The following is a 27,660-nucleotide window of genomic DNA, read 5'->3' on the forward strand; positions in this document are numbered from 1 at the left end:
GTGTGAACGATTTTCCTTCTTCCTTTAAGCATCGATAATGCTCAATCAGTGTTGAATGAAATCTTTCAACTGGTGAATTAGAATTACTGTTTTTTGAAGTTGTGTAATGCAACTCAATGTTATAAATTTTACAAAAATTTTCTAGATCTTTATTTTTGAATTCGGTGCCTGAATCAGCGGTTATTTTGAGTGGTAAACCGTGATGGGTAATAAAATTGAGTAGATTTTCGACTACTAAAACTCCGGTTAAGGATTTTAATGGATATGCCTGACCATATCGTGAAAATGTGTCGATAATTGTTGAAAAAGTTTCGTTTGAAATTTTGAATGTATCTATGTGAACATGCTCAAATGGCTTAGAAGTTGTAGGTGTTAGGTTGAATTTAATTACAGGAGGATTCCGATCGTATTTGTTTTTCTGACATGTTTCGCAATTATTAATATAATTTTGTATGTCTTCTGCCATTTTTGGCCAATAAAATTGTGAACTGAGGGATGTCCTCATTTCATTTATACCTCTATGGCATGTTTTCTTAACGTCTTAGCATTTAAGTTTCTCTTTCTGTTCTTTCGATGTTTCTACATCCTCTAAGAATGTTGGACAATGAACAATTTTGAATGAAGAATTCTTGAGTAAATTTTGGATTGTTGTATTGAACATTTGTGAGACTGCTGGGTTTTTAAAATGGAAGGCAAATGTTTGTTTTGGATCGATATATTCTTTAATGAGTTTAACAATATTCTCGCTCAGATTTTTAGAGGGTATGGTAATATAAGATCGCAAATTCTCGAATACCTTTTCTATTCTACATTTAAGTTTTTCTATGTCACCAATAGCTACAATTATTTGATTTTTATATGTATTAACTGGTCTTTCTGAAATGGGAATTTGAAAGACAGGGTCTTCGAGAGAAGTGTGAACGGTTTGTGAATCCGATGTTTTTTCGATTTCGTTTAATTTTGGGGGAACAATTTGAATATCAGATAATATGTTAATTTGTTTTTTCGGTTCTTGCGGTTCCAGGACTTCATTGAGAACGTCGTTGTCTAAGACTGGAATATTATCGTTATTCAAATAGATGTCGATAAGTTCGTTTATGTCTCCAGGATTATTTTGAACTGGAAGTGTTTCGATAGCATTTGTTTCTTCCTTGTTCATGTGGTCTGGACGTATCAAATCAGCGATATTAATTTCGGTTGCCAATTTAGGTGAGTCCGTCCCTGTATTTTCGAAAGTTTCGTAAGAATACATTTCGAAAGTAGAGGATTGAAAGCTCTCTACAGGAAGTGGTTGTATCAATTTCACTGATATTGTTCTATCGGTGGGGTTTTGTACTTCCATAAGGGCGTAACCATTTTTTGAAGTTGTCAATATTTGCGGGATGAAAAGATCATTAAGTGTTCCCTCAAGGGTAAGAATTTCACCTTCAGGAACTGTGACAGGCAGATATTTAAGTACTCTTTCTTGTGGGTTGACAGAGAAAGAAAAACTCGTATCTGTAGACTGTCTGAACTTGAAAGGAATTTCAACATGATTTCCTATCAGTCTCTTATTCACAAGGTCTATATTCAGATGCATATTTATCAAGTCTGATAATCCTAAAACTCCGTCAAAGTAATCGTGGAAATCAAATAAAATAAAAGTAATTTCATAGTTTGTGTTGAACTCTGGAAAAGCAGGTATCGAGGCTTGGTACCTTACTTTCTGACTTCCTAAAGCCGTTCTGATAATAGTATTTGAATGATAAATTTTGTTTGGGAATAATTTTTCAATAATAGATGGTTTAATAATGGATCTTGAACTTCCAGTATCGATTAGTAGTTTAATAATTTTATTTTTGTGACTAACTTCGACATAAGGTAATGCATTGTTACAAAATGCATTGATTTCAGCTAAGTATGATCTTCGAATTGGGTTGTTAAATGAAAATTTCCAGTTTCATCACAATCTACGTCGCTTAAGTATTCATTCTGAAAATTTGGTTCGTTTTCTAAATAAACAGCATTTTCTGAAGAGTATGCTTCTTCACTAAGGTTGGGATTATCATAAAATTGTTGATCAGTGTCATTATATTGGGGAAATTCATCGTATTCGTTAGAAAATAATTCCTCAGATATAAAATTGGGTTTTTGACTTGGGGTAAACATTTTTTGAGGGTTTCGGTAAGTATTAGGGTTCCTAAAAGTGCTGTTTTGTTGAGGAAAAGGTCTTTGAGACATTTTTGTTGGGTTTCTTGATGTAGTGGACATGGGTTCCGGTTTCGGTAATTGATTAGGTGGAATATTTTTTGGTTTAAAAGCATTCTGAGGAGGTCCGAAAACTTCTCGGTTTGTAGGGTATCTCTGCGGTGGTATTTGTCTAGGTTGGATATTAATTGGTTGGCTAGGCCAATTAGGTCTAGTTGAAAATTGTGGATTGAAAAAATGTTCATTTTTTGAAAAATAATTTGGATAAGAGAAATTTTCGTTTTGAAAATTTTGTCTTTGAGGTTGTATAAATCTAGGGCCATTTTGGTTGATGTTTGGTATGATGGATTGTCTACCGAAAGTATTGAACTTTGATTTATAATCGTTTAACGAACCATACATTTTTTCAAAATTTTCGAACTCGTTTACGTATGCCATGGCATCTTCCAGTGAGGCTGGCTTTTTGAGATGCATATTATTTCTCAAAATACCAGGACAACCAGCAATGAAAGTACTGAGGGCAACTTTATCATAGTGAGTTGTTTGGTAAAGTTTTTCTTCTGGAGTTAAGTCTGGGTTGTTACTGACTCTTTGAACTACATTACTTTTGATTAATTGAATTCTACTACCAAAAGTCATTAGGTCTTCTCCTCTATGGGGTCGACTTCTAGTTAATTCTTGAACTAAACAGTCCAAATCTCTCCTATCCGAAAAACATTGTTTCAGAGCAAATTTTAAGGCGTCCCAAGTATTAAGTTCGGTTCTGTTACCAACCATATACTCGGCTTTACCTGTCAATTTTTCTTGAATACATTCAAGAACGTGTTCATTAAGTGAAGCATCATTAAACACATTGTACGCGTTAACTACAGCATCGCATCTACTGATAAATTTGTTCAATGTATTGCTATCACCATCAAAAGTTTTTAAATTGTTTATTCTAGATTTGAAAAGGTTCCAATTTATTTGAGTTGGTTGAGGTGGAACTGGTGGAACCATTGTGGGTTGAAAAGTATTATCAAAATTTTCAGTATTATTTGCTGAACTTTCTTGAAATGATAAACTATTCAATCGTGATAAAATATCTTCAATTTCACTCATAAATAAATAATTGTTTTTCTCAATAAATAGTTTCTTAAAATTACTCGTCTCGAATAGACAACAATTTGTTCGCAATGAACGGTACTATATATCTTCGCCGAAGTCCTTATACAGAGGGTTCGTGAAGGCAAGAAGGAAATATTTGGCACTTACTTGTAAGTTCCAGTTCCTTCTCCGTTGATTCCTTGCAGCTTCCCTGGGCTCTGTCGTCTCCTTGTCCGCTCGTTCTGGGTGGTCCTTGAAGGATTCTTGTTGAATTTGTGCTGAAGGGGTTGAAACTCCACGACGCAAAAAGTTCGTTTTCACGCTGCACAAATCCTACCGACTGCGCCAATTAAATGATTGGAACGAGAAAATAACTTTTTAAAAAGAATTTATTTTACAAACTAGAGACGACTGTCTCTTACGAGAGCTACAAACAGAATGATAATTAATATAATGTTAACTGGATGCTAACTGCATGTCGAGATAAGGGATTCCTGGAATATCTCTTACTCAGCTGAATCTCCGTGTGAATGGCCGTGTCGTGGGAACTATGACCACGTAACTCTCGTCTAACAAGAACTATCACGTATTGCAATACAATCTAATCATTTGACATGCAACACTATATTGCAATATATGATGGTGGAATGTGGTTTGACTATGAAAATGAATACAAAGTTCATTCTTTGCAAAAATCATGCTAAACGGGATTTGGAAGTTCTCCAAAACAATGCATACAGTCTCAACACACAATTTCAGAGTGAAAAAGACACATATTTTTCACACCTAAATATTTTCTCGACATGAACTTTTACATGTCGCACTACACATGTTTCAATTTGAAATGTATGTTCTTGAAACCCAACATCATCCAAGATTCAAGCCAATATACCATATGAGGTAAGCGTGTATTCAACTGAAAAGGGAGGTATTTCCACAATTCGACCTGAAAACTGATTCCTTCCCTCCACCATTTCATGATCTGATCTTGAAGTTAAGTTTGATCTTCAACTTGAATACGAGCTCATTTTCTGTCGATGTCTTGCTATACGGGTCTGTGAGCCCTCAAATATTACATAATGCACACATTTTTCGCACATACACACGCATTATACAACTTTTTCATGTTGTATTATGATGTATCCATCACAAATGCAATATGAAGTTTTCACATATTGATTTTTGTATTCTTTTAACCAGTAAAACGATTACTTGCTGCATGATGAAGATACAATAATGCAACTTGTCGCTATCGAATTGGGTATTACACATTTTTTTTCACATTTTTACTGGTGTTTCTGTAAATATAGTATTTCAGACCAATATATTTATCATCATAAAAATTCATTTTTCTGACATACTATGATTCCAAAAGATATGTGTCTCTATAGCAGATTTTATTCATATTCATATTTGATCACATTACTTCTAACGCAAAGCTTTTCCCGCTAGGAAGTGTTGTTTCTAATTTACTTTTCGAAGAATATTTCCCGGCTATATAAGTGCTCCACTTCGGTCGATCAGTTATTGTTGAACCTGCTTCTGCAATTTTGAAAAATGTTTGTTGATGTGAAATATATCGCATCTATCCTTAGCCTCATAAGGGATGAATACAAGGAGAAAACAGTGAAGGATGGACTTGAAGAGTGTTATAAGGCTTCTGAAAGAATAAAAAAAGCTCTGAAAAATACTACTACCATGGGTGGGAAACGAAATCTGCTAGCATTCTTGGCCAATATTACAACACTACGTAATCAGATGAAATTTGAGATGAAGAAAGAATCAGGCCTGATTAGCCGGAAAGAGACAGCCTCTAATCGAGTACATTGGAATGATTCAGTATCGGCTATCAATTCGCGTATCCGGACTGGAGTGATTAGTAATCTCAAGCATAAGGACCCTACCTCATTTTTTGATCGACTGTAAGACTCTTTTTGTGAGACGAACTCAAAATGCATTAAATAAGGATGCATTTTTGAAGGTTAATATGACATTCGGGTTGTCAAAGGCGATCGAATCTTAAACGAATATAAGTATTTCACAACATCAAATAATCCATAGTAACACTGATATGAATATGTGATTTGAGGAACATGTTATGGAGCCAATCATGATAAAGTTAGAAGAGTTTCAGGAACGTGAGAGTGGTTGGACATTGGAAGCAGTAGTGAATTTAGGGGTTAACATAAACAAATTTGTGCCGCAGAGTGTTTCATCATACATTGAGCTGCCATCCCAAATCAATCGAAAACAAGCATGCATAAATGTAAAAAATCATGATAATGCCTGCTTCGCTTGGGACACATTCTATCTTTCCTGACTATTCAAAAGTTCTGAAGTTGAAAGGTATTCACTTTCCGATGACAATTATTGAGATAAATAGATTTGAAGAGCAAAATGATCTCTCAGTCAACGTTAATACTTCGAAACTTTCTAAATCCAAGTATACAGTAATACCGCTAAGATTGAGCATAGCAAAAAATGAAAGCAAACATGTGAATTTACTCATGATTCAAGACATGTATTACGATGAAAAATGTGAGGATTCAATAAATGTCAATGATGTTACGTTACCAATCAGAAAACACTTTGTTTGGATAAAAGATTTATCTAGTTTGGTGAGTAATCAACTCGACAACCATATTGGAAAAAAATATTTTGCAATAGGTGTTTTCACTATTTTTCCACGCAAGCAAAGTTAGGTAAACACCTTGCAGACTGCTCGAAGACAAAGGAATGCCTACCAAAATTACCCATGGAGGGAAAACGTATTTTGAAGTTCAAAAATTTCAAAAATAAAATTACATCGCCTTTCGTCATTTATGCCAATCTGGAGAGTGTATTGGTATCTACACAAGATAGCAATAAATATCAACGGCACATTCCGGCATCTATTGGATATTATGTGAAATGCTCTTATGATAATACGCTATCATTTTATCGATCATTTATTTCGTGGTGAAAATTGTATGAAATAGGTGAAAAAGTTCTGAAGTTGAAAGGTATTCACTTTCCGATGACAATTATTGAGATAAATAGATTCGAAGAGCAAAATGATCTCTCAGTCAACGTTAATACTTCGAAACTTTCTAAATCCAAGTATACAGTAATACCGCTAAGATTGAGCATAGCAAAAAATGAAAGCAAACATGTGAATTTACTCATGATTCAAGACATGTATTACGATGAAAAATGTGAGGATTCAATAAATGTCAATGATGTTACGTTACCAATCAGAAAACACTTTGTTTGGATAAAAGATTTATCTAGTTTGGTGAGTAATCAACTCGACAACCATATTGGAAAAAAATATTTTGCAATAGGTGTTTTCACTATTTTTCCACGCAAGCAAAGTTAGGTAAACACCTTGCAGACTGCTCGAAGACAAAGGAATGCCTACCAAAATTACCCATGGAGGGAAAACGTATTTTGAAGTTCAAAAATTTCAAAAATAAAATTACATCGCCTTTCGTCATTTATGCCAATCTGGAGAGTGTATTGGTATCTACACAAGATAGCAATAAATATCAACGGCACATTCCGGCATCTATTGGATATTATGTGAAATGCTCTTATGATAATACGCTATCATTTTATCGATCATTTATTTCGTGGTGAAAATTGTATGAAATAGGTGAAAAAGTTCTGAAGTTGAAAGGTATTCACTTTCCGATGACAATTATTGAGATAAATAGATTCGAAGAGCAAAATGATCTCTCAGTCAACGTTAATACTTCGAAACTTTCTAAATCCAAGTATACAGTAATACCGCTAAGATTGAGCATAGCAAAAAATGAAAGCAAACATGTGAATTTACTCATGATTCAAGACATGTATTACGATGAAAAATGTGAGGATTCAATAAATGTCAATGATGTTACGTTACCAACCAGAAAACACTTTGTTTGGATAAAAGATTTATCTAGTTTGGTGAGTAATCAACTCGACAACCATATTGGAAAAAAATATTTTGCAATAGGTGTTTTCATTATTTTTCCACGCAAGCAAAGTTAGGTAAACACCTTGCAGACTGCTCGAAGACGAAGGAATGCCTACCAAAATTACCCACGGAGGGAAAACGTATTTTGAAGTTCAAAAATTTCAAAAATAAAATTACATCGCCTTTCTTCATTCATGCCAATCTGGAGAGTGTATTGGTATCTACACAAGATAGCAATAAATATCAACGGCACATTCCGGCATCTATTGGATATTATGTGAAATGATCTTATGATAATACGCTATCATTTTATCGATCATTTATTTCGTGGTGAAAATTGTATGAAATAGGTGAAAAAGTTCTGAAGTTGAAAGGTATTCACTTTCCGATGACAATTATTGAGATAAATAGATTCGAAGAGCAAAATGATCTCTCAGTCAACGTTAATACTTCGAAACTTTCTAAATCCAAGTATACAGTAATACCGCTAAGATTGAGCATAGCAAAAAATGAAAGCAAACATGTGAATTTACTCATGATTCAAGACATGTATTACGATGAAAAATGTGAGGATTCAATAAATGTCAATGATGTTACGTTACCAACCAGAAAACACTTTGTTTGGATAAAAGATTTATCTAGTTTGGTGAGTAATCAACTCGACAACCATATTGGAAAAAAATATTTTGCAATAGGTGTTTTCACTATTTTTCCACGCAAGCAAAGTTAGGTAAACACCTTGCAGACTGCTCGAAGACAAAGGAATGCCTACCAAAATTACCCATGGAGGGAAAACGTATTTTGAAGTTCAAAAATTTCAAAAATAAAATTACATCGCCTTTCGTCATTTATGCCAATCTGGAGAGTGTATTGGTATCTACACAAGATAGCAATAAATATCAACGGCACATTCCGGCATCTATTGGATATTATGTGAAATGCTCTTATGATAATACGCTATCATTTTATCGATCATTTATTTCGTGGTGAAAATTGTATGGAATAGTTTGCCGACGAGATAGGCCAGTTTGCTGAAGATATTGCAACTGTGTTCCAGTGTCCATTCGATATAGATATATCAGCCAGCCAGGAAACAGATTTCAAGGTAGCAACCCATTGTCATATATGTGACAAACCCTTCACTATATCAGACAAAAAATTACGCGACTATAATCATCTAATACATAAAAATAATTATCGCGGACCATCACACATGAGTGTAATATAAACTATCAAGATGATCAAACAATTCCCATCGTGTTTCATAACTCATCAGGGTATGATGCACATTTTATTATAAAAAATATTGCATTGGATCTCAATGGAAGTGTCGCCGTTTTGCCGATAACAAAGGAAAAGTATATCTCCTTCACTAAAAATATTTCAGGTAGCAATATCCACTTCAGATTTATTGACTCATTCAGATTCATGAGTTCTTCGCTGGATACGTTAGTGTTATATCTATCAGATTTTCTAAATCTCATATCACAGTTCTCCAACCTCTCGCATGCTCAACAGCAGATTTTGACAAAAAAGGGTGTAATGCCGATTCTTTCGAAAAGTTCAATGAAGATTGTTTACCTCCTATCGGAACGTTTTGTAACAAATTGGAGGATAAACCGTGTCCTAGGAGATCTTACTCACGTGCCAAGTTGATATGGGCTACTTTTGAAATAAACACATTGGGGGAATATACGGATCTGTATTTGAAGACGGATGTTATGCTTCTGGCTGATATATTCGAGCAGTTCCACTCAAGTTGCCATAAAACTTACGGTTTGGATCCTGCCCATTATTTCACTCTGCCTGGCTATACATGGGATGCTGTTTTTCAAAACGAAACAACAACTTCAACTTGTATTTGAAGACGGATGTTATGCTTCTGGCTGATATCTTCAAGCAGTTCCACTCAAGTTGCCATAAAACTTACGGTTTGGATCCTGCCCATTATTTCACTCTGCCTGGCTATACATGGGATGCTGTTTTTCAAAACGAAACAACAACTTCAACTTCCCACCGATGTAGATCAGCTGCTGTTTTTCGAAAAGGGAACAAGAATGGTTTGACTCAAGTTTGCTCCTAGCGAAGAGTCACAACTAATAACGAACGAATGGGTGACAATTATGATAAAGCCAAAGCTGACTCATACCTAATGTATTTCGATGTTAATAATCTTTTTCATAGCTGTTTATTTTTTGTGTTATTTTCGTGTTCGGTTTGTAAGTGATGTTGATGTTCAAGGGTTTGAAGATGATTGTTAACTTTCTGGTTTGGTGACCTATGTATGTGAATGCAATTCATCGCTGTGTTGTTTTATCTGTTGGATTAGTTTGATTCTTGCTCTGTATTTTTTGTTTGATTCTAATTTCTAATTCATATTATTTTTTTTGGGTGTATCCGTTCTCGTTTGCTATTCGATATATAATTTTCCTTCCCTTGTTCCGGGCTTCATTGCTAAGTGGTTCCTTAGCATTCTGTATATAGGCAGCATATGCGTTATAGGCAGCCATTTTGTGTGATGGTGGGTGGTTCGAACTTGCGTGTAGGGAACCTACACAAACAAGTTCAACCATTGTTGTGGTTATACCCGGTAGTTATGTCCAGGTAGTTGAGTTTCGAGTCGTTTTCTTTCTCTACAGAACAAGGATCAATTCAATCGAACAGATAAAACAACACAGCGATGGACTGCATTCACATACATAGGTCACCAAACCAAAAAGTTAAAAAACATCTTCAAACCCTTGAATATCAACACCACTTACAAGCCGAAAACGAAAATAACACAAAAAATAAACAGCTATAAAAATGTTGTTGCTCGGACTGCAACAAATTCTATATCGGCCAAACCAAGATAAAACTCCGATCCGAAGGTATGACGAGCACAAAAAAAGCATACATAAACCCAATAATATATAAATTAAACCTCACGCCATACAAAACAACAACAACTTGTTTTAACAAGTCAATGAAGGTAAGTATGGATATCTGGGAAAACCTAAACATCCATAAATTTAAAAGTCATAATTCACTTATCGAGGAATGAATACAAATCAAAACACAAGATCTAACATTCAATATACTACACAATACAATACACATTCCTAGAAACAATGAACCTAGAAAAATCCAACACGATATTACCTGATGTAACCCAAATACAGGCAAATTTAAGGAGACATCCGAATGACAGGAGGTGTCCTCCTAACGGGTGGCGTGTTGGGGGCGTGTTCGGCAACGGCCGACCCCGCCGGTTACCAACTGGCTTCCAGACCTGAGTCCCAGGAATTTCGGAACTCAGCTCCTGTCTGGGCCCGACGGGAGGTTGGAATGTCTGGTTTCGCTCTGGGTTCGAAAATGCATCCTGGTTGTTACACTGGCCCCGCCATGAAGCCACCCCCAAGCTTCTATCGGTTTCAGGGTGACCCCCTGACCTAAACACCACCCCCCGCTAAGGCGCCAGTTCCGGGCTCGTTCGAAATGTGATGCGCTCCTGCGCGCAAAACATCCCACTCCTCTCAATAACCGCTAAGGGCCACCGATTGGGGGCATCTCGACGTCTGGCGTTGGACGTCATTCACCTCGTTGCATTCCTATGCAACATCCCTCCGCGTTTAACGCCCGCTGGCGAATCGTCGTAATTCCTCTTGGTATTTTCGAAACATCTCATGTTTCGAAAGTCCATTCCCATTTTTGCATGATCTCTTTGTCGAGATCGACAATGGTTTTGCTACTTCGCAATTCGTCAATGACACAGTCTTGCAGTTGAGTTGAGGTCTTGGAGTTGCCACATAAGTGGGCGACATCTCCGGTTGTGGAAAATATTCCTATTCTCAGGCAGAATTGTCGCTTTCCTCCTGCCGGTTATCGCCGTCGGCTGGCTGGTTTGGCGACCGATCTCAGCATAGGGGTTTTCCTTGTTGAAGTTTACATTGCGCGGAGCCCTAATTGGGGCGTACTCTGGGTTCTGGACGTAGTCCCCATACCGCAGTAAAAACTCGGTAAAAACTGTGTCCGGTGAACACAGATTTCCGTGGGGTTCCGCGTCGCGCGGTAGAAGTAGCACTAGGGCGGCTAAAGTTGTCTGAGTTAAGAATTGGTTGGTCGAAAGGGTTGACCTCGCGATTTGGCACTGTCGTATCCATTGCAAGTTGCGCTTGTCTTGCCCTACTCTGCATTTTTCAAAATCCCTAACAATGACTCTGACAGAGATATTCAGAGGGGAGGATTCACGGAAAGCTAAAGCTTTAAGTTCACCCTTGGATCCCGAAATTAATTTCCTAACCGAGGCCTACAGGGTGAACTGAGCTAATATTTAAGGAACACGTAGCCTAACTGGTGAACTGCACCCTAGGATGAGGGCCGTTCGAAGGATGTGGATGAAAGGTTTCGATGTCCTGGAAAGGTCCCAACGATTACGTTGAGTCGATAAGGACTGATCTAATGATGGCTTGACCCCCCCAAGTTCAATCTCGATACACCTAGGCCAGTTAACACACAACAAGGTTAGCCTGGTGCGTGAGTCTGGGCAACTTTAGTAGGGACCTACTCTTCCTGCGTAGGATGTTGTTGGCAAGCAGGAACCTGAACAGACAAAAGTATGGTTGAAAATCCAAAAAAAATAAATCCAATCCTCGATGCTCCTGTAAATCTGTATCGGGTCCTAAAAGGAACCAGAGGAATCCGCAATGAATCCAATAGAAAATCATCGAAAACTCCAGAAACGCAATATTTCCAATTAGTTCTGGAAAGAACCAGATAGACGAATTATTTCAAATAACTCCAGTCAAACCTTCCCATAACTCCTTCAGAAATCTCCTTCGAATAATCGTGAATAATCACCAGGAATCACAATAATCACTTGTAGAATGCTTTTCAAATAACCAGCATATAACGTATTTTTGATTCGAAAAGTATCTGCCTTAAAAATGTAAAAATCCCGATATTTATACATAACTGGACGAACTCTTTTCGGCCAATCGAATCCTTCGAAAAATCACACTTTTTCGTAAAACACAGAAAGGTCCATAAGATCATCCGATTTCTTCCAGCCAATCAGACGTCGTCTGGCCCATGGGGTGATGTGCCTTCAGAAATTCGTGGTAAACAAAGGTCGGTCACTCTCGGAAATGTTCGGAATTTGCAAAAATTTGCCTTAAAATTTTCATTTTTTTCACACGCTTTATATTAGCTTCACCTGTATGTATGTATGTATGATTGTTTGTATGCATGTTTGTTGTAACTCTCAAGATCGGGATCTGAATTATCGGCATTATTTCTTGATCTATTCGCGGGCAGATGGCGCTGTACGTAACTATCAATTATTGCTTGATCTATTTGCGAACAGATGGCGCTGTACGTAAATATCAATTATAGCAATCAAATCAAAATGTACTTTATTGTTGAACATGAAATCTCATTGACAAAGTGTTACTATTCTAAGAAATATAAGATACGCAACTTAAAATATATTGTCGAAGATAAAATATTATTGTCAAAGTTTTTAAAGAATATAAGTTATACAAATTGAATGTAATATTTGAACATTTAGTGATTTCAGCATTTTGGGATGAAAAAGTTGTCAGAAAGTGATAATATATATGTTTATTACTGGAGTTTTTCCCCAACACCAAATCTTTATTTTTAACACCTCGACACGTGTTCGATCACCAAGTGATCATCTTCATAGAGGAAGATTAAAACTAGAAACTAATGCGAGCTAGCCCTATTTATGCTATATAGGTATCCCATATAGGTAAACCATCCAGGCGTACCACCCATACAGGTATACCAACCTAAATTAATTTTACAATTTTGCCTCATCTATTATTTTACAATATATGTTTATATAAAACAATTTTCAGCTATATTTTCATATTGCCTCTCCAAATTTATTTTTGCAATGTGTCCTTATGTAGTAATCAGTAAACCCAACAACATTATTTTATTTTAACAAGCTATATAGTATGGCTCTTTGGTATAGGTCCGTCATCGTTATTCATATTACATATTTCTACACTCTCATAGACATCTAGTTGCCTGTTGATGTTCACTTGTCTAACTAATCTAAATGAACTGAAGTCAATGGAATGGTTTTGTTGCAAAACATGATGGGCGACTGCTGAGTTTTCAGGTCTTCCATATTTTAAGTGTGCTATGTGTTCCTTATATCTTACTTTGAAAGATCTTTTTGTCTGTCCATAATATTTTGCATCGCAGTCCTTACATTCAATTTCGTAAATTCCAGACTTTTCTTTGAAAATGTATTTATCTTGGTTTTTGTCCTTTCTGAAAGTCGAGATTTCGTTCATTCTTAACCTAAACTTCTTCTTCCTTATTATTTTATCTACAATACCCCTCGAGAAACCGTTAGTGGCTGCTATTTCCTATATTGTACGTCTTTTTTTTGTGAACATATCATGTGTTAGAGGGAAAGTCAAAAGACGATGCACTAAAAAATTCAACCCAGCACATTTGTGCTGTCCACAGTGGTGTAAACTGTCAGGAATATACCTGTATGTGCTTGTTTCTTTTCTAAATATATCGTATTCTAACCCTCCATATCGGCTCCTCGTTACCAAAACGTCAAGAAATGGTAGTTGTCCCTTTTTGATGGACATCTATTATTTAAATTGGAAAAAAAGTCGTCAATATTCGATTTTTTGGTATAGAATATCACGAAAATATCATCCACATTCCTTAGCCAAATCCTAGGAAAATACTTCGACTTTTCTTTGGTTTCCATTTCGAATTTGCTCATGAACAGGTCTGCCAGGTAGGGGGACAAGGGGTTTCCCATGGCCGTTCCTTCCTATTGTTCATAAAAGCAACCTTCTACTTGGAACCGGAAAATCGGTTCCAACGTTCGAGAAAAATATGTAGTCATAGGCAGATTCGAACTCGAGACCTGCTGGCACACTACCGCTGTGCCATTTCACCACTTGTATTTGCTGTAATTTTTGATAATATTCTACATCAGTTGAGTAAGTTGAATTTCTCACTTCAAAGAATGGTTGAGTTTTGAATAATTGATCGAATATATTTTTTCTGGTTTTATCGCTTTTGGTGAAGAGCTAACTGAATAAAAATGACAGACAGAACAAACCGATAAGTTGAAGATTAAAATTACCCATTATAGAAACAAAGATCTAAATTCGTTGTCATAACTCCTTGTACAATTTCTATTCCTTTTGTAGGCAATTTAAAAAATGGAAAGTTCAGCTCAACAACAACAAAAATTTTGGTGTCTTTTTTTGTTTGGCATTGACTACTAAAGTCATTAGCTTCTTCTGAGTAGGGTGTGTTAATAACTCTGTGAGCCACCTAGGAGCATCATAACAATTTGTACTTCCGTCAGCCATGTTACGAAGTAGAATCCACCTTCAAGTAGATAAATTCTCGTTAAATGGAGAAAGAATCTGAAAGCAATTTTTCATTCAATAATAAATAACGAAGCTTGACTTCATGATAGTTAGCTGTTGGAAGCACGATTCGAATTCTCTGTCTATATACCGGGTATCAATGAAATCATATATACACATGTGGCCATTTCTATCATATAGCATGACGTCACTTACAAAAATATTGTCAAACGCTATGTAGGATGAAACTAACGACGTCACATACAAAAATATTGTCAAACGCGATGTAGGATGAAACTAACGACGAAGTTTGCTTAGTTTTTGAATAAAATTTGGAAAATTGAAATTCTTCACTCGCCCACGAGAGATTGTGTGATAACAACTTCTTAAAAATGACACTTTCCACCGGTACAGAAAAATGAACAGCACATTATCATTTTTTGTAGTAAAAGAGGTATACTTCGATGACAAAGTTCAAAATACCACTTCCTATTCAGATTTTTGAATAAAGTGAAAAATGGGATTTAATAAAAGTCAGTAAAGAGTTCGTAGATTAGTGAAAAATTTCAATTTTTGACTTTCATTCAAAAACTGAGAAAACTTCGTCGTTAGTTTCTCTTTATATCCAGTTATTTGACATCATAGTACCCCCATATTCAAATAGAAATGGCCACATGTGTTATATTGTTGAGAAGAGAATTTTATTTCTGATCAAATGGTTGAAGAAAATTTAGAGTTCTATTGGAAAATTTCGACTTGGTTTTATTTCCGGTACCCTGTCAATATTTTAATGAGTTCTATTATAAAAAATATCAGTTTCGAAAAACTCCGAATTTCAAACTTCTTACTACATAAACACGACAATAGTCGTGTCACGAAGTGTTCTGGCGATGTATTGAATCTATCAGACCACCTGGAGACACCCTACATTTTGTTTTATGAGAGAGAGGAATTGGCAGATCTTCAGATGATGTGGTGCTGCAGGTTGACAACGCATTCTTCTATTCCTTGGAAAAGATTCCAATTATGAAATGTGTGTATATTTTGCAATTCATCTGTCTGCCATCAATCGTGTTCAGCTGCTATTCAATTATATTTATATATAATATATAATCAATGAAGACGCCTCGGAGCGCCAATTAATTTTTATTGTTGTTTTATAATTTCACAAATAAAGTTAAATTTAGACGCCACCCAATTATTTTTAAATAGTTGCTCATCTTGTCTGAAAAGGGAAAATAAGATGCAAAAAAGGCAGTAGTCTAATGTCCCACGAAGTTGGTTGAAACCAAAAGATGTTCCATTCACTCCATTCAGGTACGTCTTAACCAAACAAAGAGAGAAGAGACAGCTAGGGAGTAGATATAGCCTTCCTTGGACTAGTAGTTCTGATAAGCTCTCCAGATGGACCTCCCTTCAATTTTCATGAACTAGGTAAAATCCAGAAGACGATTGTCCAGGGAAAGTAGTTCATCTAGAGTGGTTGAAATGGGCTGGGCTACAAGGTTGAATAATCTTCCTTTCGTGTTCACCAAGAAAGAAACGGAGAGACAGAAATCCTATATCCTATATAGGATAATTCAAAATTCCAGTAATACGTCTTATAGAATATTTCAAAATATACCGTGGGGATATATACTAAGAATATATACCATATGGTATATTCAATAGACAATATTCTTAGAATATTCACGGAAGAATAATCCATTTATAGACATTCTATGCACATTCTTTCGGAAATAATTCTGCCATATTCATTCAATCATATTCTATGAATATTCTAAAGGCATGCATATATTCCAAGAATATTCTATGAATGTTTGGAATATATACGTTTGTTTTTTGACATAGAGGGAATTATACCACGACTCGTAGGAGCATTCTATTATCATCAGAGTGAGATGGAATTGGCCGATACTTGATGAACATTAGTTCCCTCGAGCGTTTTCATACTGCGATTATGTGAACTGTCCAGTGAAAATCTCACAATAAAGTTAATAAATCATCAGATTGGCAACTTTTCATTTGATTCATATGATTAATTTCATTCTTCTATTCCTTGGAAAAGGTTCCAATTATGAAATGTGTCTGTATATTTTGCAATTCATCTGCCTGCCATCAATCGTGTTCAGCTGCTATTCAATTATATTTATATATAATCAATGAAGTCGTTCCGGGGCGCCAATTAATTTTATTGTATACAGGGCACTATATTTTGTTCGTTCCTGGTGTAACCACATTTCTAAATTTTTTGTTTCTTTAAAAGGTTTTATGGAAGAGAGATTTCTAAAGAACCTCCACCCCTCCTAATTTGAGGTAATCTAAATGTATGAGAATATTTCCTTTTGAGTTCCTTTATTTTGCTGGTGGCAGTTACTGCTTTAGCACTGTCCGCCATTTTGTCGGCTCATACTGAAATCATTCTCATGAAAATTTGATAAATTTTCCCAACAAAATGTTCCAATGATGGATTATTTTCGTGCTCCAGTCGTTTCTCCTGATTATACCGGTATGAGGATATAGGATTTCTGTCTCTCCGTTTCTTTCTTGGTGAAGACGAAAGGAAGATTATTAACCTTGTAGCCCAGCCCATTTCAACCACTCTATAAACTACTTTCCCTGGACAATCGTCTTCTGGATTTTACCTGGTTCATGAAAATTGAGGGGAGGTCCATCTGGAGAGCCTGTCAAAACTACTCAGTCCAAGGAATTCTACTCCCCTAGCTGTCTCTTCTCTCTTTGTTTGGTTACGACGTACCTGAATGGAGTGAATGGTACATCTTTTGGCTTCAACCAACTTCTTGGGACATTAGACTACTGGCTTTTTTGCTTCTTGTTTTCCCTTTTCAGACAAGATGAGCACCCTTTTAAAAATAATTGGGTGGCGTCTAAATTTAACTTTATTTGTGAAATTATAAAACAACAATAAAATTAATTGGCGCCCCGGAACGACTTCATTGATTATATATAAATATAATTGAATAGCAGCTGAACACGATTGATGGCAGGCAGATGAATTGCAAAATATACAGACACATTTCATAATTGGAACCTTTTCCAATGAATAGAAGAATGAAATTAATCATATGAATCAAATGAAAAGTTGCCAATCTGATGATTTATTAACTTTATTGTGAGATTTTCACTGGACAGTTCACATAATCGCAGTATGAAAACGCTCGAGGGAACTAATGTTCATCAAGTATCGGCCAATTCCATCTCACTCTGATGATAATAGAATGCTCCTACGAGTCGTGGTATAATAACTATTGTTGATACAATAATAATAACTCATTCACAAACGGAAAAATTGTATAATATATGACCTTTCAGTCGGACGTTAGATACAAATCATAACTTTTCAATCAAATATTCACCATTTGAAACTTTCAGTGTTGGAGATCACAGTTGATTCTTAGTTCGCAAAAGTTTTTTTAGCACAGAAAAACTAATTTTAGCTGATTTTTTCTTTGTTCTCTCTCATTCCAACAACCACCATTTTTATTTTCACTTTTTATTTACAGGTACACATTCGAGTTCACACTGGAGAAAAGCCGTTTTCATGTAAAATGTGTGATAGGAAGTTCACCAACTCTTCAGATCTGTCCGTACATACTAAGAAACACAAAATATGTATAGATTCATAGATATGAATGATTATTTTAAAATTTTGTTATGGACAAAGTTTTGAGTAAAATTTCACAAATATTGTCTGTCGTTATAATTTCCATACACCTAACTAAAAATTTAGCTCCACTACCGAGGGAGGTTTGAATCAAGAAACAAACTCATATGTGGCCTTGAGTGGTTGAGGTACCCTTATTTTGTCAACATTTCCTGCTAGAAAAGAACAACATTTAGTAGATGAATGACTCTTTGAATCAGGGTCCGAGAGAAAATAGGCAATAGTACACCAATCAATTTGGCGTTTTCAGGTGATGCAGTAGACTTATTCCTAACTCTAAACCTGGCCACCTCACACCCATGAAGGTACACTTTCACTACGCTGGCTATATATATTTATATATATATATATATATATATATATATATATATATATATATATATATATATATATATATATATATATATATATATATATATATATATATATATATATATATATATATATATCTAGAAAGGTTAATGCAGTCAAGCTGCTGGAAAATAATTCCATGAAAATCAATAATAAATAGATAAGTAGGTACTCTTTGATAATTCCCACATTGATTTCAATTTAAGAGCCACCGGTAGACAGCTGTTTCAGCCTATTGGGCATCGTCAGTACCGGGCAGGCGGTCCTCGATTGAAGACAAAATGACGACGTAATCCATCTTGAGTTCATTCGGGTTGAAGCCTGGCTCCCTTCCCCTTTCAACTGGTGTTTGTCAGAAAGACAAACGGGTCATGACTGGTGTTTAATGGTGGCATGAAAGTCCTCAGACATCCATACCGCCCTTCGCTGTATACCCCTACCTGGCTGGGGTGAGATGGATGAAGATATTATTTATCCTCATTCGACAGAGTGTCGGGGCCTTCTATATCGGGAGGGGTCGTCTACAGCGTAATCTATAGCTTCCCTGACTAAAGGATTTTTGTGAGTTTCAGCGTAATCTAAAACTGGCCGATTCCTCGACTGGATGGACTGCTGAATGGAAGGCAGCTTCAAATCTCTGCGGATGGCTTCATTCCGCACGAACCACGGAGCATTCACAATCATCCGTAGAATTTTATTTTGTAAAGTCTCCAAGATGGAGATGTTAGTCGGAGCCGCTTGTCCCCATACGCCTGAAGCATACATGATGACAGACTTGAACATCATGTTATAGATCGTGATTTTATTCTTTAGGCTTAACTTGGATTTTCTATTTATCAAAGGGTACAGGCTTGCCACCCGACCCTGGATCTTTGCCTTCACGCTTAACAGGTGCGGGTTCCAGGTGAGCCTACGGTCTATAAGAAGACCTAGGTACTTGACCCGCGCTTGCCAATCAATCTCTCTTCCAGAGATTCTCACTTTCATGGCCGGAGAAGCTATCGTTCTTCCCATGGTTATTGCCTGAGTTTTTTCCGGATTCACTCGGATCTTCCACTCGAGGTACCAGCGCTCGAGGTCGCCCAATGCACGTTGCATATAGACGATCCCGAGCTCCCGACCCATGGAAGATGAGAGGAGAGCCGTGTCATCGGCGTAGAGAGATACCTTCACATGCTCGGACCTCGGAAGGTCGCTGGTATTAAGGGAATAGAGCGTGGGAGAGAGCACGGCCCCCTGTGGCACTCCAGCGAGGATCTCTCTGTTGTCAGACAGAGAGCCCTCTTCTCTAACCTGAAATGTTCTGTCTTTCAGGAAAGACCCAATCCACCGGATCAGGCCCCGAGGCAGGTCGAACGCGATTAATTTGTGAAGAAGGCCTTCATGCCAAACGCGGTCGAAGGCCTTCGAAATGTCTAGTAGGACTAGATTAACTTTTTTATTCCTATTTAGCTCCGCGATGGTATTTTCGACCAGTCTCAGAGCCTGCAACTCAGTGGAATGTTCTCTCCTGAAGCCGAATTGCTCATCAGGCAGAACATTCCGGTCCTCAACTTCTTCGTTGAGCCTTTGAAGTACGACTCTTTCAGCCAGCTTAGCCGCCGACGAGAGCAGACTAATCGGGCGATAATTCTGCGGGAAAAGCCGGTTCTGCCCCTGTTTTGGGAGCATGACGACGACCGCATGTTTCCACCTTCTGGGGAAGTATTTTAGAGCCAGAGAGCTGTTGATGATATTCAATAGGCTCTCGACGCAGTTTTCCGGGAGCTTCTTCAATAACTTGTTAGTTATTGAGTCAACCCTCGGGGCTTTCTTGGCTTTTGCAGCCTTGATGTAGCCCTTTAATTCTTCCACAGAAGCCGGACGAATGACATCATCGTCATCCTCCCTGAGGATGCGGTGAACCCGATCTTCGAGCAGAATATCGCGGTCGATGTCGTCATTGTCGTCAACGTTAAGTTGAAACTGACGTTCCATCGTGTCAGCAAAAGCCAACGCTTTGTCGGCGGGGGAGTAGCATACTCCGCGCCCTCCATGAATGGGTGAGGGAGCTGTCTTCTTTCCCTTGAGTCTGTGAGTGATTCGCCAAAGCTCGTTACTCCCAGGCTCAATGGATTCCAACAGCTCCTCCCACCTGTCATTTCGGTAATCAATGATGGCCTGTTTTACTTGATTGGCCATCCTGTTTGCCGCTGTTTTGTCTCCTGGGAAGAGTGTTCGCTGATAGAGCCTTCTCAGGCGGTTTCTCTCTCGTATCAAGGCTTTGATACGAGGGGGAAACTCATTATAGCTCTTCTGCGGACACTCCTCACTGGAGGTGGCCGTCCGAAAAGCATCATTCACAGAGGTCTCGAAGCGGTGAACTGCCGCGTCGAGTTCGTTGGGAGAGCGGAGACCCTCAGGAGGGGCGTGCATCTCTCCGAGCTGAGCTGTGAAGACATCCCAATCCGTCTTATATCTCATGCAATAATCAGGGGAAGGAAGTTCATCACCCAATACCAGGATTACTGGATTATGATCGGAGTCCAGTTCCGACTGAACGTAAATTTCGCTGGTCAGAGAGACGTTTCTGAGAAGCGCGATGTCCAGTACGTCAGGCCTATACTGCCCGCGATAGAACGTAGGTTCATCTGGTCCCAGCACGAGATATTCATGTCTGTCAGTATGCGCATGGAGCGCTCGGTCGTTTCGATTGGTGGCTCTGCTCCATAGTCCGTGCTTGGCATTGAAGTCGCCAGCAGCAATTGTCGGAATATCACTACCCATCAGCAGTTCGTCCAGTGATTCTGGGAGTAAAAGATTAGTCGGAGGGTTATAGACAGAGATTGATCTGTGACAACCCCGTCTCAGTCGAATTTCGACCCCTACGGCCTCAGTTCCGTGTAACCGAGCACTGTCAATGCCGTATTAGACACACTGGAGGGATCGTTTGACAAGAATGCCAACTCCCCCACCAGCACGTCCAACACGTTCTCTATGGAAGAACTTGTAATTTGGAATGACAACGGATTCATTCCTCAGATGCGTCTCTTGAATTAGAGCCGCATCGATGTTATGTTCTACGAGAAAGTTCTCGAAATCAAGTTTTTTGGGAAGAAAGCCATTGGCATTCCAAAAGACTATCTTCAAAGATCTAGGCAATGTCGGTTGTCTAGACATTAGCAGTACCAGTCAACACGTTTGTATTCACCGCGAACATTTACAAATCATAACAAAGAACCTCTATTACTCATAGAATGATTTAGTGAATTTGGACCTTCCAGTCTGATTTGGAAATCAATGGTTTTCGTAAATATATCGTTTTATTATTCAAAATATATATTTGGCTTTCGGCAAAATTGCAAATACAAAAACTACGTGCAATTAATTTCATTATTGTCGTTTTTCGGAAATTGAAAATTTTGCAAACAATGAGGAAAATAGTTCCTCAACTTTTCATTTTATTGTAAATATATGGACTTTAACAGCACCAAACACAATCCTCGGCCTCTGATCATCTGTTGGTAGATAAACAGGTAGGCATTTGGAGTTCAAAAAAGTTGAGAAAAAAATCATAATGAGAGTTTACGAGTTACAGGGGAAACATGAAAAAGTGCAATTTTTTTCTCTGGAGATATAAATTAAAAAATATAGGATATTGACACATTGGGTTCATTGATTGGCGTGGCAACACTGATATACCTCAATCTGTAGGTTTCCTATCAAAACAAAATTATAGTCACGCCCCTTCTGTGAGGAAGGGGAAATGACCCCAAAGATATATATATATATATATATATATATATATATATATATATATATATCTTGCTCTTTTCTTCCATATACATTATAATTATCTTTCAATTTGAATTTTTGATAATTAATTGTTACGATTATATACAAAAGTAACTTTCCTACTTTCTTGAGCCAAACACATATTTCTATCCAAGTTGAATCAGAATATACATATTTATTGATCTGAGGTCACAATCCTGAGCCCAACAACGTTGCCTAATCTAATTCCAGTTTTTTATGTTGAAAAATAGATAGATAGATATGTTTAATATCTTTTAATTCTGCAAGTATATTTATTCATTGAATGATTTGAAGAATAAAGTTTCGATTGTTGGTTTATTTTTTATTTATTTCCACTTCATTTTCAACGAAATGACAATTCAGATGGACTTTCGAAAATTCTGGCAATGCTGACAATTGTTTTTAGATTATTAATCAATAAGATTCGTGAAGATGAAGAATAAACTGAACCTTTACGATCTGTATAATTTTTTATATATTGTTTCTGGTCGGTCGGTTCGACGTGGATGCTTTGTTCACTCACTCGAATTGACTGCCGTGTTGGTCGGTGGTTCAAGCCCTAGTCTGAACGATCGATTTTCACTGGCTATCGTCCAACCCGTGTTAGGAATCACACGTTAAAAGGTAAGACCTCGTTAATGCTTAGCTCGCACAAGTTTTAACTTCTGAGGGTTGTCGTACGTAGGGGTGCGACAGCTGGTTAACGGAAAAACAAATTTTAAACAAATTGTTTTTTTTAAACAGATTGTTTCTGACGAAAATGAAAATCCTGTAATGTTCAGAGAACATCGTGGGTACCAGTGGAGAGTAGAAAAGAGTTGATATTCTAGAATTTCTCCAAGCTGTATGCCTCAGGGAAAAACCTCCTGGGGCAGCAAGTGCAAGAGCTTTGCTGTTTTTTAAAAGATCAAACCTTTGAGACAGATGTTCGGCATGTCTTGAAACTGACGACAAATGGATGATAGTCCAAATACTCTATGAATAATAATATTTTTCACTGAAGCGCAATCTAATATTTCTTTCTAGAGGGGCAAGAAAATAAGTAGGAAATCGGGGAGAATGTACATATAAATTCAAACCAATAATTTTATATTTCGTAGTTTATTTCACTGAATTCAAAATGAAACATTGTTGGAAGTTAATGAGAACTAAAAGTGAAAAATCGTATTCGGCTTAATCCGCGGCAACCAAGTTATGCTATGGTCAACTGCCACCACCTTCACTCTGAAATGATTAATTTACCAGTATAAATATTGTAAACAACAGCTTTCACAGGTGTCCACTTCCGATCATCAAACATACCAGGATATTCTTCCCCAAACCTAAAGTCAATCCAAATCCAAGATAGAGTGGATGTAAACATTGACATGCCGTGATATTGAAAATCTCAAGAATTGGCCAAGGTCGTATTCAGAACCAACATCTTGTTGATCGCAAATGCTATATCATACTTTGGAAAACTTTTTTATAATAACGAGTGAAATACACAAATTTTGCAGTTTAACGGGAAAAATGCAGATAATATGTGTAATATAAAAAGATTTTCATTGGATTTTTCACAGCGCACTCAAGCATTATATGAAAAGAGACGTAATTATTTCTTTATTGATAATTTTTATTTTATGTAAAATCAAAAGGAATATTAATCAAAATTATTCAACTGGATGAATTTGTCTCTTCATCAGTAGTGTTATCCTCACCAATCTGAATTATCAGTGGCTCGATTTGTCCTCTATTATGTTATCAAGCTTCCACATCTTTGTCTCAAACTTCCGATATCACATGCCGAACACACTTCTCCCATTTCTCCGCTGTGACTGTTTTCAAAGCCTCATCAAAAAGTACTTTGAGATCTGCAAATTTGAACGTGGTGTTATGCTGAACTACAATATTCTTCACATCCGCCCATATTAACTCGATGGGATTGAGCTCGCAGTGGTATGGAGGCAGGCAAAGGACAATTTTGTTTTAGCCTGCTGCCATCTCGTCGACTATATATTTTTGGTACTCAAGCTTGCGCTCCTTGACAATTTCTAGTAGCTGTACTCTTATCAATGAGTCTTCAAAGCTAATATTCTTTGATCGCAGCCAATTTTGGATTTCAACCTTCTTTGACGACGTTGTCGGAATATTCTCTAACCGTCGCGAATGATAAGGTGCATTGTCCATTACAATCACAGCATTATCCTCCAGATGGGGTAGAACTTTGGAAAACCACTGTTTGAAAGATTCACCGTTCATTTCTTCGTGATAGTATCCAGTTTTCTTCGACTCGAAACACCACAGCCCTTCAGCAACAAACCCATTCTCATTGCCGATGTGACAAATAATAAGCCGTTTTCCTTTACCTGAAATTATGAAGAGGTATGTAAGTAAAAAAAACAAATACGAAGGTTACTTTTTATATATTGAGATTGAGGCAGGTCTATATATAAATATAAGTTTACCTGATGGATTTGTTGATCCGGTGGATAGTCCATCTAGAAAGGCCCTTCTAGATGAGGTCACAGTTTCATCGACCCATACTTTAGGGTTAGTACGACTAGCATTAACCCAGGTTTCTTCCATGTAATAAATTGTTCTCTGTTGTTCCCTATAATATTTAATTTTGGTCAAATACTCTCTCCTCCATAACACAATTTCCTCTCTATCCAATAATAAACTATTGCGCCCTCGTTTTTTCCATACAAACAATTCAAATGTTTCAATACTTTATGGAATGTTGACCGCTTAAAATTTGGCAATAAAACATTTTCATTTATTTCTGTGAGTACTTTGTCTATCGTGGGTATTTTATTTCTGAAAAAGTACGCATGCACTTTCCTCCTGATTGCATGTTTATCAGCATCATCTATTGATTTTATAATGGTTTGACGATTCTGTTTTGTATTCCGTTTGGAAATCGAAGCGCAAATTAAATGATTGGAACGAGAAAATAACTTTTTAAAAAGAATTTATTTTACAAACTAGAGACGACTGTCTCTTACGAGAGCTACAAACAGAATGATAATTAATATAATGTTAACTGGATGCTAACTGCATGTCGAGATAAGGGATTCCTGGAATATCTCTTACTCAGCTGAATCTCCGTGTGAATGGCCGTGTCGTGGGAACTATGACCACGTAACTCCTCCCTCCTTAGGCCGAAAAAATAATGGAATTATTTTGGCGGCTTGGAACCATATCTTCGTCATTGGTATTTTCTTCTTTTTGGGGTGTTTTGAAGCAACAACATCCCAGTATACGGGTTTTAATCCAATTTTTCTTAAAAGCTGCCAATATCAGGACAATTATTGTGATAGTAATTCCTGCAAAAACGCCAAAAATGGTAGTGTTATTTTCGGAGTTGTTAAATTTGTGGATTGGTTTCAATCGGTCCACTATATTGTTGATTTCGTAGAGTTCTTCAAAATTTAGTCTCGAGAAATTTTGTGTTTCATATATTGTTGACTTCTCGATATTTTTCATTTCGATTTTAGGTAAGATCAGTGGCTTGCCTGTTCCTATTTTCACGTTGTTGGTGAAAATCTTGTTTCTCACTTCAATTTGGCAATTTTTCGGGATCTTGACTAGGGTGGGCGCTTTTATTTCCAAATATTGATCGGTTTTACATTTGGAAAATATTCTTTCGCTTTGTATCGGAATTACCAGGATTTCTTCTTGAGTGATTTGTTCGATAATCGACTCTGCCACATTGATTGGAAGAGGCTGACAATTATCGGCGACTTTGCCTTCGATCAGGTGGGATGTGCATTGGTCTTCGGAAAAGTAATCTTCTGGACAATAATACGTTTTCTCTAATACTGGGCATGGACTGTCTTCGAACTGGATATTGTGGTTTGCTCGTGCCAAATATGGGTATTTTGGGATAAAAATACTGTGATTTTGGATGATAGGATAAAGGTGGAAAAATGTAAGAACTTCGTTTCCGACAATAGGAACGTGTATTGCGAAAATTATTCTGTCATTAGAAAAAGTTACTTGTGCACCGAAAAATTGATAATATGTCAACATACTTTCAAACTTCGGGATTTTTGAATCAGAATAGATGTTGCTTAAATAATTTATTATTTCTTTCAGTTCAGAACTAGGTATTATTGAATTGTGTAAGGTATTTAACTTTGCAAATGTGATAGCATCTTCTAGATTATCGATAAAAGTAATCATATTTTGGCAGTCAAGGGTTATTTGTGAAACAATTCCTTGAAAACTAATGTAATTCGTCAGGTCGCCAATGGTTTTTTGAACTGCAACTTGAAATGTTTTTAGACTGTTTTCTAATTTTTCTTGATTTGAATTCAAAATTTGGATAGTTTTATTATAGTGATTGATTAATTTTTTGGACAGAGAGATTTGCATGTTTACCTCATTAATCATATTTTCTTGGTTACGTTCTAATATAGCGATACTTTCGTCGTATCGTTTACCATCATCAGCATCAAGAGTACCGAATAACCAATTTTCGATTTTTCCAATAACATTTATCATACCTCTTTTAATACGGATATGGGGTTGGAGGTTTTCTAATTTCTTTTTTGTCATTTCAATAAGATACTCGGTTCTGACTAGCAGGCTGTATGCTAATCCATGATAGGAAATTGGGTTATTAATTGTTCCGTTATCTAAATTATTTTTGATTATTTGGAAGTAGTCGTCTAGTTTGTTTAATTGTTTTATTATAGAGCTAAGTTCTATGTAATATAAAAATGTATGTTTGCTGTATATAATTCTTGCATTTCCCAGCTGTATGGGAAGGATGGGGTTGGTTATAGGGGTTATTTGAATATCGTCACTTTGGACTCGGAGCACGTGAAGTAGAAGGTATAGCGTTATCAACACGTGTATCTTCATGTTCTTTTACTCCCTGTAACAAAAGTTTTTTTGAAATTTTTGGTTTTCTGGCTATTTTTTTGTGGTAGGTGCCTTTATTTGTTTTGAGTTTTATATCGGTCTCTTCAATAATTTCAGTTTTCTTAAATTTCGGTCGATCTTTATTTCGCGCCTTTGTTCTAATATACGCAACTTGTTGATTTGCAAACTCTGGGGGTTCATTTCGTTGGCTATTTCTGTTTTCAATGACTTTTTCTTTAGTAATTCGGTTGGGATTTTGAATAGATTGATACAGTTTTTTGACATTTTCTTTGTGTTTTTGAACATAATCGGAAACAATTATACGATCATTTAAATCAAATGGGTCTGTGTTATTAATATGACCTTTAATTACTTCGAAGGGTGTAAATTTGGTAACACTATGTATT

General features: G+C 36.8%; 2 protein-coding genes across 3 annotated transcripts in view; one reads left to right on the plus strand and one right to left on the minus strand.

The window, feature by feature from the left end:
• LOC111508414 (uncharacterized) overlaps positions 1 to 18,280 on the plus strand; it is a 546,485-nt gene extending 528,205 nt beyond the window's left edge. For both annotated transcript variants that reach the window (XM_074179173.1, XM_074179172.1), the window contains one exon: positions 18,096 to 18,280. In XM_074179173.1, the coding sequence (XP_074035274.1) occupies positions 18,096 to 18,218 (123 nt within the window). In that variant the 3' untranslated portion in view covers positions 18,219 to 18,280. The remainder of the gene's footprint in view (positions 1 to 18,095) is intronic.
• A 5,709-nt stretch (positions 18,281 to 23,989) lies between these two features.
• LOC141484117 (uncharacterized) lies at positions 23,990 to 26,393 on the minus strand. Its single transcript, XM_074179177.1, has 2 exons — positions 24,850 to 26,393; positions 23,990 to 24,750 (listed from the first exon to the last, which is right to left on the minus strand). The coding sequence occupies exons 1-2, from the start codon at positions 24,968 to 24,970 to the stop codon at positions 24,371 to 24,373; spliced, it is 501 nt and encodes a 166-aa protein (XP_074035278.1). The 5' UTR covers positions 24,971 to 26,393; the 3' UTR covers positions 23,990 to 24,370.
• Positions 26,394 to 27,660: the final 1,267 nt, after the last annotated feature.

The sequence above is a fragment of the Leptinotarsa decemlineata genome, unplaced genomic scaffold, assembly GCF_025532065.1.
Source record: "Leptinotarsa decemlineata unplaced genomic scaffold, Ldec_3_MD MMD2_tig00004433_RagTag_RagTag, whole genome shotgun sequence".
NCBI classification, from domain to species: Eukaryota; Metazoa; Arthropoda; class Insecta; order Coleoptera; family Chrysomelidae; genus Leptinotarsa; species Leptinotarsa decemlineata.

Bases quoted from the DNA above. Each gene is read 5' to 3' on its own strand.
- LOC141484117 (XM_074179177.1), bottom strand. From the start codon at position 24,970: ATGGAAGAAACCTGGGTTAATGCTAGTCGTACTAACCCTAAAGTATGG. The intron at 24,751-24,849 runs GTAAACTTATAT...TCATAATTTCAG, and splicing joins CGGATCAACAAATCCATCAG to GTAAAGGAAAACGGCTTATT.